Here is an 18,728-nt window from a genome sequence, read left to right on the forward strand (position 1 = left end):
TAAATAATATTCAGGATTTTTTTTTATCAGTAAACCAAATTGAATAGAAATCATATGAATGTGTGAACCTTTTAATCTTCCCTTATAGAAATACATCTTCAAAAAAAGTAATTAAAAAAAAGATTTTTAAAGACTATTGTTAACAAAAAAAAAGAGAAATATTTTTAAAATGCCATCAATATACCACAGTTGAGAGTTTGTAAGTCTTCAAATTTTTCACCCAAACATAGAACCAAAATGAGGTAGTTTTTTGCTGCTCTGACAAAATGCTTATTGGTCTTTTCTTTTTATAAATAATCTATATGTGAAAGAGAAAGATTAAGCTTCTTGATACTTTTTGGGTTTCTGTCCACGGAGGTGTATTGAATTGAAGATAATTGACAGTAAAATTTTATTTTTTTTTCTTAATTCAGGCTGCAGCATTGAAAAAGGAAAAAGATCAACAAAAGAAAATCTTCAAGAAAGAAAGAAAAACATTAAGAACAGCAGTAAAGGTATTTTGATATCAGTACGCTACTCTGCTGCTACTGACTATAAACTAATTGTGACTTCCTGATAAACTATAATTCTGTAGTTGAAGTTATATTTTTTTATGTTATAAAATGAGAATGGAAACGGCGAATGCATCAAAGAGACAACAACCAGTCAATTAAAGCCAGATATAATCAATAAAATATATGATACTTTTCAAGAGGGATTTTGAAAGCAAATACAAAGTTTTAAAAAGTTTTAGAAAGTTGTTGCAGGGATCTCTACAAAAGTAGAAGTTTTCCATCCTTTAATTTCTTTAGAGTCAACATTGCATTTTTGTTTTTTACAAGATTTAGTGATAATGTCAATAGTGTGGTATGTATAATATTTCTTTTTTGTATTTCAGGATTACAGTTACTTCACTGATGTAGACGATCAAAGAGTAACAAACATGACTGATGTAGATAGACTTGCTGATCAGTTGTCTATAATTAAGTAAACTATTTCTATTATCATTATAACATATTTGTTTTGTTTTTTGCATGAATATTTTTCCCTTTAAAGGACACATGTTGTGTATGTTCTTCAGTAATAAATGCAGTACAATTCTGTTTAAATTATCTTCAGTAATAAATGCATTACAATTCTGTTTAAATTATCTTCAGTAATTAATGCAGTACAAATCTGTTTAAATTATCTTCAGTAATAAATGCAGTACAATTCTGTTTAAATTATCTTCAGTAATAAATGCAGTACAATTCTGTTTAAATTATCTTCAGTAATAAATGCAGTACAATTCTGTTTAAATTATCTTCAGTAATAAATGCAGTACAATTCTGTTTAAATTATCTTCAGTAATAAATGCAGTACAATTCTGTTTAAATTATCTTCAGTAATAAATGCAGTACAATTCTGTTTAAATTATCTTCAGTAATAAATGCAGTACAATTCTGTTTAAATTATCTTCAGTAATAAATGCAGTACAATTCTGTTTAAATTATCTTCAGTAATAAATGCAGTACAATTCTGTTTAAATTATCTTCAGTAATAAATGCAGTACCATTCTGTTTAAATTATCTTCAGTAATTAACTGGATGAATTGTGTTTCTGTAGGTTATTCAAAGTTTAGTAAAGTCCTATATATTTGCCTTGTATAAAACATCCTGTTCACTTTATTTGATCACTTGTAAATTATAGGCTGAACACTTTTAAAAAGTGTATAATACCAATTTGAATATTTTTGAATTGTTCAGTATACTGGTACATATTTTTTTTTTTAATTTAAAATCATGTCTGTGTAAAATTTTAGACTAAATGTACATTTCTTTAAAGTATTTCATTGTTGTTATAGAATTTTACAAAAGATAATTTTCAGAATCTAACCTTTAGATACTATTTGGTTTCAGATTGCAGTCACTGAATCAAGAGCTAACATCAGGGGATGAATCTAAAGCCAAAGCAGCATTTTTAAGAGAGGTATGGGAATATTGAAGATCTCTGTGTTTTCCTTAATTAACATTTGAGGTCAATATTTGGTACAATGTATTTATAAAACATATATGATCTTTGTTTGCTGCTTAATCATTGGATGATAGTGGAAAAGAAAGGCAGTATTCAATACTCATGTATTGAAGACAAAGTGACAATCCCATGGCAAAACAAATCAAAGAGGAAAAAAAGATGAAAAAAATCATTATGACAGAGGTGTTTACTTCTACGATTTTGCCGTAGTTTCTACGGTTTTCATTGAAAAAATACGGACTACGATTGTCATACCAAAAACTACGGGTTTGAAAAAAAATTCGTTTCGTTTCAAAATCCGTTAAATTTTGAATCGTTTCGTTTCAAAATCCGTTAAATTTTGATCTTGATCAGTTAAACGATTGAATTAATTAGAATATCAATGCTTTAAAGCGCATATAAGACAAGGTAAATTGAAATCATGTCCAAGAGGACGACCACTGATGACAATAATAATAATACTACAACCGGACCAACATCGGCAAAGAAATCATGCCAAAAATTCAAAGATTGTTACAGGGAAACTTTCCCTTCTTTGGGGGTTTCCCTAGCAAGTGCAGATATGTTTAGGCAGCAACCATTTGATTTTCTGGGGGGGGCTATGGTTTTTTTTGGAAAAAAAAGTTTGTTTCCAGTTTTTGGAGAAAAAAACAATTTGTTTTTGATTCTGAGAAAAAAAAATTGTTTGTTTCACCCTCAGTTGCCACTATATGTAATGCTAAAATTGAAAGAAAAAAATTGTTTTCGACTTGTCGCGAAAAAAATAGATTGTTTTTCGCCGCAGGCGAAAAAAATAATTTGTCCAGAAAAAAAACCATAGCCCCCCCCAGAAAATCAAATGGTTGCTGCCTTACCAAAAACTTCAAATTGATGTTTCCACATTCTAAAATTGCCTGTGGTAAGTAAATTTATGTTTTGTAAAGTCTATTCACTGTGCTAAGAAGATGTTCCTTTAGGATAAGGGGAACTGCCCTCCTCCTTAGTGCAAGCTCTTCCTCAATTGCCCAATCTTTCAAGGCCTTAATTTGCTTTAAAAAAAAAATGGGAAATGTTGATTTTCCAGGAGCCGTGCTGCCCAAATTTTTTATGAAAGTTGGACTTTTTCAGAATTTTTTTCTCAGATTTTTGGGGTTGGTGGACATATCTTATTACCAATAAAACAATTTGATCAAAATCTTTGTTCTAAACATGTCTGAATAAGACTGCAGATTCTGTCAGAATGCAGGGAATTGCATCTAATTTTTTTAAATTTTCTTGGGGGAGGGGGGGGGGGGCATGCCCCCAAACCCCCCTAGAAGGTTCGTGCCGCTACGCGGCACTCATCGAGAGTACTACTGACAACATTGCAAAACTACTGACAATTCTACTGATAGACATCAGAATGGGTAAACAGGTCTGTTATGAAGAAAATTAAGGACTTGAGCCTACAAAAAAAATCTTGGGTGATCTCAGGTGCTCTGATACAGTAGGCAGATCCTGCTGCACTAGCTTACAGGAGAAGTTGAGATACATCACTTTAATTTATTGTTTTAGGATTTGTGATTTATTGATGCCACTTTAAATAATGAGTTGTATTATTTATTCACTTTTCCCTTGATTTATTTGCTTTTATAGAATAATATTTACACAGATATCAGTAGGGTTTGGGATACTTTCATGCAGAAAGTGGGTTTAACTTGTTAGTAGGGACTGAACATGTAAAATTGATAAACTATGTGGTGGTAAGATTGCTTTTTAGCTCACCTGGCCCGAAGGGCCAAGTGAGCTATTCCCATCACTTTGCGTCCGGCGTCCGTCGTCCGTCGTCCGTCGTCCGTCGTCCGTCGTCGTCGTCCGTCGTCGTTAACTTTTACAAAAATCTTCTCCTCTGAAACTACTGGGCCAAATCAAACCAAACTTGGCCACAATCATCATTGGGGTATCTAGTTTAAAAAATGTGTGGCGTGACCCGGTCAACCAACCAAGATGGCCGCCACGGCTAAAAATAGAACATAGGGGTAAAATGCAGTTTTTGGCTTATAACTCAAAAACCAAAGCATTTAGAGAAAATCTGACATGGGGTAAAAATGTTTATCAGGTCAAGATCTATCTGCCCTGAAATTTTCAGATGAATCGGTCAATCGGTTGTTGGGTTGCTGCCCCTGAATTGGTAATTTTGAGGAAATTTTGCTGTTTTTGGTTATTATCTTGAATATTATTATAGATAGAGGTAAACTGTAAACAGCAATAATGTTCAGCAAAGTAAGATCTACAAATAAGTCAACATGACCAAAATGGTCAGTTGACCCGTTTAGGAGTTATTGCCCTTTATAGTCAATTTTTAACCATTTTTCGTTAATTAAAGTAATCTTTTACAAAAATCTTCTCCTCTGAAACTACTGGGCCAAATTAATCCAAACTTGGCCACAATCATCTTTGGGGTATCTAGTTTAAAAAATGTGTGGCATGACCTGGTCAACCAACCAAGATGGCCGCCACGGCTAAAAATAGAACAAAGGGGTAAAATGCAGTTTTTGGCTTATAACTCAAAAACCAAAGCATTTTGAGGAAATCTGACATGGGGTAAAAATGTTTATCAGGTCAAGATCTATCTGCCCTGAAATTTTCAGATGAATCGGTCAATCGGTTGTTGGGTTGCTGCCCCTGAATTGGTAATTTTGAGGAAATTTTGCTGTTTTTGGTTATTATCTTGAATATTATTATAGATAGAGGTAAACTGTAAACAGCAATAATGTTCAGCAAAGTAAGATCTACAAATAAGTCAACATGACCAAAATGGTCAGTTGACCCGTTTAGGAGTTATTGCCCTTTATAGTCAATTTTTAACCGTTTTTCGTTAATTAAAGTAATCTTTTACAAAAATCTTCTCCTCTGAAACTACTGGGCCAAATTAATCCAAACTTGGCCACAATCATCTTTGGGGTATCTAGTTTAAAAAATGTGTGGCATGACCTGGTCAACCAACCAAGATGGCCGCCACCGCTAAAAATAGAACATAGGGGTAAAATGCAGTTTTTGGCTTATAACTCAAAAACCAAAGCATTTTGAGGAAATCTGACATGAGATAAAAATGTTTATCAGGTCAAGATCTATCTGCCCTGAAATTTTCAGATGAATCGGTCAATCGGTTGTTGGGTTGCTGCCCCTGAGTTGGTAATTTTGAGGAAATTTTGCTGTTTTTGGTTATTATCTTGAATATTATTATAGATAGAGATAAATTGTAAACAGCAATAATGTTCAGCAAAGTAAGATCTACAAATAAGTCAACATGACCAAAATGGTCAGTTGACCCCTTAAGGAGTTATTGCCCTTTATAGTCAATTTTTAACAATTTTCATTAATTTGGTAAATTTATGTAAATTTTTACCAAATATAGTTCTCTGTTACTAATGGGCAAAGTTCATTATAGATATAATTGTAAGAAGCAAAATCGTTCAGTAAAGAAAGAACTTCAAACACATCACCATCACCAAAATACAATTTTGTCATGAATCCATTTGTGTCCTTTGTTTAATATGCACATAGACCAAGGTGAGCGACACAGGCTCTTTAGAGCCTCTAGTTTACAAGAAACAAGAATGAAAGTAAATGAAATTTATTTGCCAACAGGTTGAAGAACTAAATAGACTGACAGAGGAAGAGAAAAAGAAACAAATGGAAGTCCTCCATAAACAATCATCAGGAGAGGGGTCACAGGCAAAAGGAAAACTTTGGAGTGAACCAGAAATACAAGCTCTTATCAAAGGAGTTAATTTGTTTCCTGCAGGAACAAAAGATAGGTTAGTTTATAAAAGTTGATCACTTTTCAATGTCTTTAATTTGGGTTTTTTTTGGGAGGGGGGATCATGGTATGTCTAAGTGGATTAAGCAAAGAAGAGCTTACTTATGTGAGACCTGTACAAAGAACTTGTAAGAAAATAAAATTTAACTACTTCAATTCAAGTTCCTCATAAGTAAAAACAAGAATGGTTACCTCATTCAACTTATGAAACATTTGGAAATATCTATAGATGTAAGATCTTCCAGCATGTCATAATGTAACATATTATATGACACTTTCATATATTTGGACTTGGAATTAATATCTGGTTGTTATGAACGTTTAATAATATTTTTATAGTTTTGTTTAGCCGAAAATATTGTTCCCGGCAAAATTGACAGTTTCCTATTTTGCGTTATGAAATTCCGCCATCATGTGGCCTTTCGGGAAACATCATTTGTTTTTCAGTTGTTATTAATACTACATTTCATTAGTAACTGCATTTTACCTGCTTTATATTCCTAAATCGCTGTAAAGTCGGATGAAATTGTCCATTCCTTCAATATAATTCTATGTGTACATTCTCGATAACTTTAATAATAACATTTAACCTTGACCGGCAACGGACTATATTCTTACACGCAAGGATAAGGCGTGCTAAGAACTATAAAAACCAGATTTTTCTTATAACGAAACGAATTTGAACTGATCATGAAAGATTCCAAGAGGTAATAATGCATACACGAAAAACACATTCAAACATTTTAACATATTGTATTTCATTTACCTGTATTTATTAGCTCACCTGGCCTAAAAGGCCATGTGAGCTTTTCTCATCACTTGGCGTCCGTCGTCGTCGTCGTCGTCTGTCGTCGTTAACAATTTTTCAAACATCTTCTCCTCTGAAACTACTGAATGGATTTGAATGAAACTTAAAATGATTGTTCCTTAGTATATCCTGCACAAAATGTGTGCTTCGATTTTTGATCCGTCAAAAAACATGGCCGCCGTTACTTAAAATAGAACATAGGGGTCAAATGCAGTTTTTGGCTTATATCTCAAAAACGGAAGCATTTGGAGCAAATCTGACGGGGGTAAAAATGTTCATTAGGTCAAGATCTATCAGCCCTGAAATTTTCAGATGAATCAAACAAACCATTGTTGGGTTGCTGCCACTCAATTGGTAATTTTAAGGAAATTTTGCAGTTTTTGGTCATTATCTTGAATATTATTATAGATAAAGATAAACTGTAAACAGCAAAAAAGATCAGCAAAGTAAGATCTACAAATAAGTTAATATGACCAAAATTGTCAATTGACCCCTTAAGGGGTTATTGTCCTTTAATGACAATTTTTCACAATTTGTTCATCATATTTGCTAACTTTAAAAAATCTTCTCCTCTGAAACTACTGAATGGATTTGGTTAAAACTTAGCATGATTGTTCCTTAGATTATCCTGCACAAAGTGTGTGCTTTGATTTTTGATCCGTCAAAAAACATGGCCGCCGTTACTTAAAATAGAACATAGGGGTCAAATGCAGTTTTTGGCTTATATCTCAAAAACGAAAGCATTTAGAGCAAATCTGACATGGAGTAAAAATGTTCATTAGGTCAAGATCTATCAGCCCTGAAATTTTCAGATGAATCAAACAAACCATTGTTGGGTTGCTGCCACTTAATTGGTAATTTTAAGGAAATTTTGCAGTTTTTGGTCATTATCTTGAATATTATTATAGATAAAGATAAACTGTAAACAGCAAAAAAGATCAGCAAAGTAAGATCTACAAATAAGTTAATTTGACCAAAATTGTCAATTGATCCCTTAAGGGGTTATTGTCCTTTAATGACAATTTTTCACAATTTGTTCATCATATTTGCTAACTTTAAAAAATCTTCTCCTCTGAAACTACTGAATGGATTTGGTTAAAATTTAGCATGGTTGTTCCTTAGATTATCCTGCACAAAGTGTGTGCTTTGATTTTTGATCCGTCAAAAAACATGGCCGCCGTTACTTAAAATAGAACATAGGGGTCAAATGCAGTTTTTGGCTTATATCTCAAAAACGAAAGCATTAAGAGCAAATCTGACATGGAGTAAAAATGTTCATTAGGTCAATATCTATCAGCCCTGAAATTTTCAGATGAATCAAACATCCAATTGTTGGGTTGCTGCCACTTAATTGGTAATTTTAAGGAAATTTTGCAGTTTTTGGTCATTATCTTGAATATTATTATAGATAATTTAACGATAAACTGTAAACAGCAAATATGATCAGCAAAGTAAGATCTACAAATAAGTCAATTTGACCAAAATTGTCAATTGACCTCTTTAGGAGTTATTGCCCTTTAAAGACTTTTTTCACAATTTGTTCACCATGTTGACTTACTTTAAAAAAATCTTCTCTTATGAAACTGCTGTATCAATTTCAGCCAAACTTAGGCTAAATGAGTTTCAGAGTTTCAGAGTATCTAGTATAAATTTTATATTTCATTTCCTTGTATGTCAAGAAACATAGCTCCTATGGCTAAAATAGAACATAGGAGAAAATGATTTTTTTTTGCTTTTGAAGAAAATAGGACGATTCAAAGAACATTTAAATAAATTGAAAAGCCAAAATAATCATTGATGAGAGATTAAACCAAAAAAATTCAGGTGAGCGATTCAGGCTCTTGAGAGCCTCTTGTTATTATTGATAATAATAATCTCTGATACTTTAAAAAGTTGTTTAGTCATTATTTAATATCCAGAAACCCAAAGATATTGTTTTTAAATTAAAGATTGGCAACAATCTTTACACTGGTGTTAGTCAAATACTATTAATCAAATATGTGTTTTTCTGTCAAGCTGTTTCTTGGTTAAGGAGATTGATGTATATATAGATTCCACACACTATTTCTTCACTGATGACATATAGATTTTCAAATTTAGAATAAGAGGCTTGTAGAGTGGAAAAATACTATATAGCATGGGATTGGGAGGTGGGATCTGTTTCTCAACAATATTTAGACTCTTTTTATTCATGTTTTGTAGATGGGAAGTGATATCTAAATTCATCAAACAGCACATAACAGATAGCAACAAAGGTGCTAAGGATGTGTTAGCAAAGGCTAAAGATTTACAGAAAAATGGTAAGTTCTAATAAACATTGTTAAAGTAATCTGTTCACTGTACTCAATAACAATAGTAGTGAGGCAAACAGAAGTTTCTATGGTATATGATGACAATAGTAGAGTGACAGAACTAAACACAGAAATTTTATGTTTGGCCTTACAATAATAGGGAGGTCTAAAGTTTATACTGTTCAACAATTGTTGATTGTTGGTTGCTTAATATCCACTGGCAAATATTTCATGCATGTTCAATCAGGAGGATGTAGAGAAACAGAGTATTAATATCAAGAATAAAGCTTCAATAATGTTACCAATTTTGTACAGAATTAAATTGTTAATTTAATCTTCAATGTCATAATCTAACAAACTAAAAAAAAATCACAAATTTGGTTTTGATGAAATCCATGTTTAGTTTTGTAGATTTATGATAATAGAATTTTTGCATGTAACAGAAAATCATTGTTTGTTTACTTACTTTCAAGTTCTTTTGAATTTCCAGATTTTGTTCTGAAAATGGAGGCCGACAAGAAAGCATTTGAAAAATTTGAGACTCAGCAGAAATCCAAAGTAACATGTGAAGCTCAACCAAAGGAAGGAGTTACCAGTGAAAGGTTTGAAAGTAAGTGTCTATTGAATCTAAAGTAAATATCTGAAATACAAAGTAAATAGGTCAAATCCAAAGTACAGAAGAGGCTCAACCAAATGATTGAGTTACTAGTGAACTATTTGAAAGTAAGTGTCTATTGAATCTGAAGTATTCATGGAATCAACAAAAATTTACATATGCTATAAACAAGTTATTTCTCTTCATATTCTGGATATCAAAAGAGATTCTAATGAAAAACTGTTCACTTCAATACTTCCACTTGCATGCCTCTTCATTTATTTGCAATTTCACTTTGCTACTTCTGTGTTTGAGGTCTATTTTGCAGACTATTTATGTCACAAAAGAGAGCATCATTAGGGTGAATGATTTTTATGATTAACCACCTTAATAATTATAGATGGTGGTATGACCATTGTGTTTTTCCAGGACAGATCTCGTAAGTGAGATTTGTTGAACAGCCAATTCCACATTTTTGTGGTATTATTAGTAATTTTCAGGTATATTAAAACTTCTGTAATTTGTAAATGATGAAACTTTATTATTTACTTCTGCATAAAATGAAAGGTAAATCGCTTAATATTCGTGTAAAATGTGCGTTGTGTTGTAGTTTTCTTTAAATTATTTTTGTTTAAAATGACTTAATTGTCACACTACATATTCTTCATTGTCATGTTTTATTGTATTTTTTTGTAGAGGTTTACGAGCAGCAAATAAGGGAAACTGGGACAAATCCAGCACCTTGGACAGCAGAGGAGCAGAAAATTTTAGAACAAGCTTTAAAAACCTTTCCTGCCAGTGTAGGGGATAGATGGGAAAAGATATCTGAGACATTACCCACCAGGAGTAAGAAAGATTGTATGAAAAGATATAAGGTATGACTATGAAGGATACATTGTTATTGTTATGATTATGTAAGGACTGGGCAGTTCAAGATGGAAGGTTCAACACCACAAAAGGAAGGTTGGGAATGATTTTATGCATGATGGTCCAACCGTATGGGAATTAGGGGCCTAAATCAAGCATTTTTCTAACTTCAAGATAATAACTTGTGTAAAAGTATTTCGATTGCCCTGAAATTGTACCACAATGTTCAATACCACAAGTAGAAGGTTGGGTTTCATTTTGGAGGTTATGGTGCCAACAGTTGAGGAATTAAGGGCCAAAAATAAGCATTTTTGTAGTTTCCAGACAATTACTTGTGTGTAATTTTATGGATGTCTCTGACATTGTACCACAAGGTTCCATATTACAAAGTAAAGGCTGGGAATGAGTTTGGGGGGGGGGGGGGTAATTGCCCTAAACATGCAGGAATTAGGGGCTGAAAAAGGACCAACAAGGATTTATCTATTTTCAGGACAATAACTTCTGTCAATAAAGGCAATAAAGGAGAGGCTGTGATTGGGTATGGGGGTAATTGTTTCAATGGGGGATTCAAAAAGTTTGGAAGCGGGCGGATTTTATTAAGGGGTTCATTTTTTGTTTGTTTTAAATTTCCAATTTTTTTTTAAAGTTTCAAGAAGAAATTTCCAACTGCACAGTATTGCACAATATATTTCTTTGATTTTTGACCATTTATTTTCTGTCAGAAACCTGTTTTATGTCTAAAATTTGATCACAATCCAAATTCAGACAGTATCAAGCTTGAATATTGTGTCAAAATTTGCCCCAACTGTTCAGGGTTCGGCCTCTGTGGTCGTATCAGGCTGCACTCAGCGAAGCATTTTATTTGTTATTATTTTAGATATCATTATAGTATCTAATACTATCCATTTATCTAATTCTATTAATTATAATTTTAACCTTATTTTGCATGATTTTTAAAGCATCGGTAAATACAGGTGAGCGACCCAGGCTCTTGAGAGCCTTTAGTTATGTCAAGTGGGAAATTTTGCCAAGGGGTCTTTTTTTGGCTTATTTTGTAACAATACACCCTCAATTTATACTTCTCAAAAATAAAGCATTGAACAGTATTATAATTTGCCTATATTTTACAGGAATTGGTAGAAATTATACGAGCCAAGAAAGCTGCAAAAGATGCAGCTGCCAAGAAGAAGTGAGAAGAATAAACAACGTGATAAAAAACTTGTAGAAGGACATTATATATATATAGACTACTGACAAATCTGAAATTACTCCAGTACAATTGTTTATGACCATTCAGTTAAATGTTCATTACAAAAAGTTACATGTATAATGATTAAGAATATGTATGTCATGTCAAATAGTCATGTGATAATACAATATTCCTGTATTTTTTCAAAAAATACTTAACATATTAAACTGTTATTTACTTAAGCTTGTTACTGTGTTTGTTTGATGCCCCTACTGAACTCAGTTAGGGGTACATAGTGGTTCACATGTCAGTCTCTTTATTGGTCCTTCTGTCTCACCTAACCTAATCTCAATATAATTTAAACCTAATGTCATGGGCATAAAATACAGGTAAAGTTTGATTGAATTTTTTTTAACCAGTTAAGTGATATGTTTCTTAAAATTGGAAGTATCAATACAAGATCTACAAAAATGCCAATACGACTGAAACCATTTGATGAATCCTAATATGATTTATTGCCCTAAATTATTTTACGATTATTTTCAGAATTATCTTAAAAACTAGAATTGATAAGTAGAAGCTGTAAACAGCAGTCTTACAACAATTATTTTGTCTGCTTTCAAAAGTACCATATGATTGAAAGTTGATTTTTTTATAACATGATGTCATAGACAATAAACTGCAGGTAAAGTGTAATTTTGACAGATTTGATATATCGGATAAAGGTATGCTAAAGGAAAATGTTTACATGGTTTACCGTAACAATCGAATGGACAAAATAAAAGCATCCTTGAAATCGCAACAAGCTCCTTCGACGGAGCCTGTTGTGATTTCAAGGATGCTTGGGTATCTAAAACTGACTCAAGGCAAGACGGACTGAGATGGCATCAGCACGTTTTTCAACAGAGGGTTCAAGCATAGAGGAGACAAGGGATTTTACGATGTCGCTAGTGTTTTCGGGTGAAAAGAGAGGGTGTTTGAGAGTTGAGCTTTGACCATAGAGGTTGCGTCACTATCGGAGAATGGGAAAGCTCCGAAGAGCATGACGTAGAGCATAACTCCCATACTCCACATGTCGGCTTTCATGGTGTTGTGTTCCATTCCCATAATAACTTCGGGGGCAGCGTATGGGAGGGTTCCACAAAATTCTTCAGATTCGGCAACAACAACGGTTGATTTGGCAAATCCAAAATCGGCCAGTTTGACACATCCATTTGATAACAAGACGTTTTCTAATTTAATGTCATTGTGGGCGATTCCGTTTAAGTGGCAGTATTCGACTGCTTTGACAACTTGAGAGAAGACAGATAGGGTGGCTTCAACGGACATGAGGCCGTTTTTATACGACCGCAAAATTTGAAAAAATTTTCGTCGTATATTGCTATCACGTTGGCGTCGTCGTCGTCCGAATACTTTTAGTTTTCGCACTCTAACTTTAGTAAAAATGAATAGAAATCTGTGAAATTTTAACACAAGGTTTATGACCACAAAAGGAAGGTTGGAATTGATTTTGGGAGTTTTAGTCCCAACATTTTAGGAATTAGGGGCCAAAAAGGGCCCAAATAAGCATTTTCTTGGTTTTCGCACTATAACTTTAGTTTAAGTAAATAGAAATCTATGAAATTTTGACATAAGGTTTATGACCACAAAAGAAAGGTTGGGATTGATTTTGGGAGTTTTGGTTCCAACAGTTTAGGAATTAGGGGCCAAAAAAGGGCCAAAATAAGCATTATTCTTGGTTTTCGCACAATAACTTTAGTTTAAGTAAATAGAAATCAATGAAATTTTAACACAAGCATACCCGTAGCCAGGGGGGGTTCGGGGGGTTCGGACGAACCCCCCCTTGAAAACAAATAATGACTGTTAAAGTCAACGTTCTGTTCGAATTGTGACTGTAAAAGTCGAGTTTTTGAGGCCAACGAACCCCCCTTTGGAAATTCCTGGCTACGGGCCTGACAAGGTTTATGACCACAAAAGGAAGGTTGGGATTGATTTTTGGAGTTGAGGTCACAACAGTTTATGAACTAGGGGCCAAAAAGGGGCCCAAATAAGCATTATTTTTGGTTTTTGCACCGTAACTTTAGTATAAGTAAATAGAAATCTATGAAATTTAAACACAAGGTTTATGACCATAAAAGGAAGGTTGGGTTTGATTTTGGGAGTTTTGGTCCTTACAGTTTAGGAATAAGGGTCCCAAAGGGTCCAAAATTGAACTTTGTGTGATTTCATCAAAAATTGAATAATTGGGGTTCTTTGATATGACGAATCTAACTATGTATGTAGATTCTTAAATTTTGGTCCCGTTTTCAAATTGGTCTACATTAAGATCCAAAGGGTCCAAAATTAAACTTAGTTTGATTTTAACAAAAATTGAATCCTTGGGGTTCTTTGATATGCTGAATTTAAAAATGTACTTAGATTTTTAATTATTGGCCTAGTTTTCAAGTTGGTCCAAATGGGGGTCCAAAATTAAACTTTGTTTGATTTCATCAAAAATTGAATAAATGGGTTCTTTGATATGCCAAATCTAACTGTGTATGTAGATTCTTAATTTTTGGTCCAGTTTTCAAATTGGTCTACATTAAGGTCCAAAGGGTCCAAAATTAAACTAAGTTTGATTTTAACAAAAATTAAATTCTTGGGCTTATTTGATATGCTTTATCTAAATATGTACTTTGATTTTTGATTATGGGCCCAGTTTTCAAGTTGGTCCAAATCAGGATTCCATATCAAGTATTGTGCAATAGCAAGAAATTTTCAATTGCACAGTATTGCACAATAGCAAGAAATATCTAATTGCACAATATTGTGCAATAGCAATTAATTTTCAATTGGAGTTATCTTTCTTTGTATAGAATAGTAGTTGATAATATATGTTGGAAATTTGCCAGACATGACTATGATGTCATTTTCTATTTTTATTTGCCAATAACTTTATGTAAATAACTTCATTGGAAATTTGCCAATATAAAATGTTGCTGATGAAGCTGTTTTTCCTTATCTTATCTAAAATGTTTTTAGATAATGTATGTTGGACATTTGCCAGACATGACTATGATGTCATTTTCTATTTTTATTTGCCAATAACTTTATGTAAATAACTTCATTGGAAATTTGCCAATATAAAATGTTGCTGATGAAGTTTTTTTTATTGTTTTATACAATAAACAATGTATATTCACTTTTACTACCAACCAATCTTTACCATTCAGTGATAACAAGCACTTTATTTTACATTTTAATATTTTATGATGTATTTAAAAGAGTAGTTATTGTTGCAAACTCCATTAGAAATTTGACTTGATATCAGTTTTGGAAAAAAGGGAAACGGGGATGTGAAAAAGGGGGGGGGGGTAAATTTTTCTCATTTCAGATTTCATAAATAAAAAGAAAATTTCTTCAAACATTTTTTTGAGAGGATTAATATTCAACAGCATAGTGAATTGCTAAAAGGCAAAAACAAACTTTTAAGTTCATTAGACCACATTCATTCTGTGTCAGAAACCTATGCTGTGTCAACTATTTAATTTTAGATTTAAAAAGTTTGAAGAAGAAATCTTTAATTGTAAAATTTGTAAAATCTTGACAGGTATGCTAAAGGAAAATGTTTACATGGTTTACCGTAACAATCGAATGGACAAAAAAAAAGCATCCTTGAAATCGCAACAAGCTCCTACGACGGAGCCTGTTGTGATTTCAAGGATGCTTGGGTATCTAAAACTGACTCAAGGCAAGACGGACTGAGATGGCATCAGCACGTTTTTCAACAGAGGGTTCAAGCATAGAGGAGACAAGGGATTTTACGATGTCGCTAGTGTTTTCGGGGAAAGAGAGGGTGTTTGAGAGTTGAGCTTTGACCATAGAGGTTGCGTCACTATCGGAGAATGGGAAAGCTCCGAAGAGCATGACGTAGAGCATAACTCCCATACTCCACATGTCGGCTTTCATGGTGTTGTGTTCCATTCCCATAATAACTTCGGGGGCAGCGTATGGGAGGGTTCCACAAAATTCTTCAGATTCGGCAACAACAACGGTTGATTTGGCAAATCCAAAATCGGCCAGTTTGACACATCCATTTGATAACAAGACGTTTTCTAATTTAATGTCATTGTGGGCGATTCCGTTTAAGTGGCAGTATTCGACTGCTTTGACAACTTGAGAGAAGACAGATAGGGTGGCTTCAACGGACATGAGGCCGTTTTTCATTATGTATTCAAAAACATCTCCGAATTCAGCGAATTCCATCAAAACGAAGGCAAATTCTTCGGCTTCGATGATTTCAATGGCTTCGACAATGTTTTCGTGTTTGAGGCTGAGGAAAGCTTCAAACTCAGTAGAGGTTTTGAGGACTTTTTTAATTGCAACTTTACCGAATACTTCGCTAGAGGCGGAGAAAACTTCTTCAGTTAGGGCTACAACGTTTGAAAGTCCACTGTTCAATAAAAATTCCATTTTAAATTGGCGTGAATTTAGTGTAATAAAGGTATCAAAATACTGAAATTCACGCCTTATATAGTGATATGGCTGCTACGGACTGTTCCAATAATTGATGCTCAAGGGTGGAAAGTTCAAATAAAGGCTTTCTTACACAATAAAACAGTACATTATTGAACAATCTCCCCTTTTCATTAATGGTAACTACTCTTACAAACGGTAAACAAAGTATTTGGTTGTACTAGGGCATTTATCTTATAAGTTTACCGTGTTGCCTTTTAACTGTGGTGTTTACCGTAACCATAAACTTTTACGATAAAGGTTTGCCGTAACCCAACAAGTCATTATACAGTTCAGTTTACCGTTTCGTCGTATGCAAAAATTACCACAGCAAGCCAAATGTAAACCGATGAAATCATTTTCGTTTTAAAAGAAGATATGTGTTACCAATATATTTAAGTTATTGGGATTAGAACACGATTCCATAAAATATATAACTATGGACTGACCATAAATTCTTGTTTACTGTAACCACATGAAATCGGTTACAAAGCCGATTCTCAAACCTTCAATACAAAGAAAGTTAGAGGATTGTTAGAGAATAATAGTCAACTTGTTTTCCATTTCTCCCCAAACCCATGAACCTCCGGCTGTAATTTTAAAATGCATTCTTGTTTACCGTAACCGCTCAATATATTAGTCCCATAATCCCATTATCACAATTAGAATATCTTATGTTATCCTTATAAGCTACAGCTTGCTTTGTTACGGGATTGTGCGGTGATACGGTAAACTAGAATAACAATTAATGAATAGACGAAGTCGTAGCTTGCGCCTTCTAATTTTCTGTTTCTCTGCATTCAAGGTTTTTCGGAAGAAACCATTTTTAATTCACGTCACAGTAAGTCTATTAATGAAAATAGAATGAGTTTGTTGAAACAAAGAAGATGGGAAGATGAATGGAATATAAAATTGATTGATACAATTATGTTTACCGTACCCTTATATTGTATCGGATAAAGGTATGCTAAAGGAAAATGTTTACATGGTTTACCGTAACAATCGAATGGACAAAAAAAAAGCATCCTTGAAATCGCAACAAGCTCCTACGACGGAGCCTGTTGTGATTTCAAGGATGCTTGGGTATCTAAAACTGACTCAAGGCAAGACGGACTGAGATGGCATCAGCACGTTTTTCAACAGAGGGTTCAAGCATAGAGGAGACAAGGGATTTTACGATGTCGCTAGTGTTTTCGGGGAAAGAGAGGGTGTTTGAGAGTTGAGCTTTGACCATAGAGGTTGCGTCACTATCGGAGAATGGGAAAGCTCCGAAGAGCATGACGTAGAGCATAACTCCCATACTCCACATGTCGGCTTTCATGGTGTTGTGTTCCATTCCCATAATAACTTCGGGGGCAGCGTATGGGAGGGTTCCACAAAATTCTTCAGATTCGGCAACAACAACGGTTGATTTGGCAAATCCAAAATCGGCCAGTTTGACACATCCATTTGATAACAAGACGTTTTCTAATTTAATGTCATTGTGGGCGATTCCGTTTAAGTGGCAGTATTCGACTGCTTTGACAACTTGAGAGAAGACAGATAGGGTGGCTTCAACGGACATGAGGCCGTTTTTCATTATGTATTCAAAAACATCTCCGAATTCAGCGAATTCCATCAAAACGAAGGCAAATTCTTCGGCTTCGATGATTTCAATGGCTTCGACAATGTTTTCGTGTTTGAGGCTGAGGAAAGCTTCAAACTCAGTAGAGGTTTTGAGGACTTTTTTAATTGCAACTTTACCGAATACTTCGCTAGAGGCGGAGAAAACTTCTTCAGTTAGGGCTACAACGTTTGAAAGTCCACTGTTCAATAAAAATTCCATTTTAAATTGGCGTGGATTTAGTGTAATAAAGGTATCAAAATACTGAAATTCACGCCTTATATAGTGATATGGCTGCTACGGACTGTTCCAATAATTGATGCTCAAGGGTGGAAAGTTCAAATAAAGGCTTTCTTACACAATAAAACAGTACATTATTGAACAATCTCCCCTTTTCATTAATGGTAACTACTCTTACAAACGGTAAACAAAGTATTTGGTTGTACTAGGGCATTTATCTTATAAGTTTACCGTGTTGCCTTTTAACTGTGGTGTTTACCGTAACCATAAACTTTTACGATAAAGGTTTGCCGTAACCCAACAAGTCATTATACAGTTCAGTTTACCGTTTCGTCGTATGCAAAAATTACCACAGCAAGCCAAATGTAAACCGATGAAATCATTTTCGTTTTAAAAGAAGATATGTGTTACCAATATATTTAAGTTATTGGGATTAGAACACGATTCCATAAAATATATAACTATGGACTGACCATAAATTCTTGTTTACTGTAACCACATGAAATCGGTTACAAAGCCGATTCTCAAACCTTCAATACAAAGAAAGTTAGAGGATTGTTAGAGAATAATAGTCAACTTGTTTTCCATTTCTCCCCAAACCCATGAACCTCCGGCTGTAATTTTAAAATGCATTCTTGTTTACCGTAACCGCTCAATATATTAGTCCCATAATCCCATTATCACAATTAGAATATCTTATGTTATCCTTATAAGCTACAGCTTGCTTTGTTACGGGATTGTGCGGTGATACGGTAAACTAGAATAACAATTAATGAATAGACGAAGTCGTAGCTTGCGCCTTCTAATTTTCTGTTTCTCTGCATTCAAGGTTTTTCGGAAGAAACCATTTTTAATTCACGTCACAGTA

General features: G+C 33.8%; 3 protein-coding genes across 3 annotated transcripts in view; 1 reads left to right on the top strand and 2 right to left on the bottom strand.

Moving 5' to 3' along the window:
• The window catches only part of LOC139512563 (dnaJ homolog subfamily C member 2-like), a 29,597-nt gene extending 17,834 nt beyond the window's left edge, over positions 1 to 11,763 (top strand). Inside the window, exons 11-18 of the mRNA XM_071300282.1 lie at positions 414 to 494; positions 878 to 966; positions 1,878 to 1,947; positions 5,602 to 5,771; positions 8,784 to 8,881; positions 9,363 to 9,482; positions 10,164 to 10,342; positions 11,465 to 11,763. Of these exons, the coding sequence (XP_071156383.1) occupies positions 414 to 494; positions 878 to 966; positions 1,878 to 1,947; positions 5,602 to 5,771; positions 8,784 to 8,881; positions 9,363 to 9,482; positions 10,164 to 10,342; positions 11,465 to 11,527 (870 nt within the window). The 3' untranslated portion in view covers positions 11,528 to 11,763. The remainder of the gene's footprint in view (positions 1 to 413; positions 495 to 877; positions 967 to 1,877; positions 1,948 to 5,601; positions 5,772 to 8,783; positions 8,882 to 9,362; positions 9,483 to 10,163; positions 10,343 to 11,464) is intronic.
• A 3,474-nt stretch (positions 11,764 to 15,237) lies between these two features.
• LOC139517311 (testis-specific serine/threonine-protein kinase 3-like) lies at positions 15,238 to 15,975 on the bottom strand. The gene has a single exon (XM_071308273.1). It carries the CDS (start codon positions 15,973 to 15,975, stop codon positions 15,238 to 15,240), a length of 738 nt encoding a protein of 245 aa, XP_071164374.1.
• Positions 15,976 to 17,104: 1,129 nt separating this feature from the next.
• Positions 17,105 to 17,842, bottom strand: LOC139517380 (testis-specific serine/threonine-protein kinase 3-like). The gene has a single exon (XM_071308399.1). The coding sequence runs from the start codon at positions 17,840 to 17,842 to the stop codon at positions 17,105 to 17,107; it is 738 nt and encodes a 245-aa protein (XP_071164500.1).
• Between the last annotated feature and the right edge of the window lie 886 nt (positions 17,843 to 18,728).

This window comes from Mytilus edulis, chromosome 1 (genome assembly GCF_963676685.1).
Source record: "Mytilus edulis chromosome 1, xbMytEdul2.2, whole genome shotgun sequence".
NCBI classification, from domain to species: domain Eukaryota; kingdom Metazoa; phylum Mollusca; class Bivalvia; order Mytilida; family Mytilidae; genus Mytilus; species Mytilus edulis.

Bases quoted from the DNA above. Each gene is read 5' to 3' on its own strand.
- LOC139517311 (XM_071308273.1), bottom strand. From the start codon at position 15,975: ATGGAATTTTTATTGAACAGTGGACTTTCAAACGTTGTAGCCCTAACT.
- LOC139517380 (XM_071308399.1), bottom strand. From the start codon at position 17,842: ATGGAATTTTTATTGAACAGTGGACTTTCAAACGTTGTAGCCCTAACT.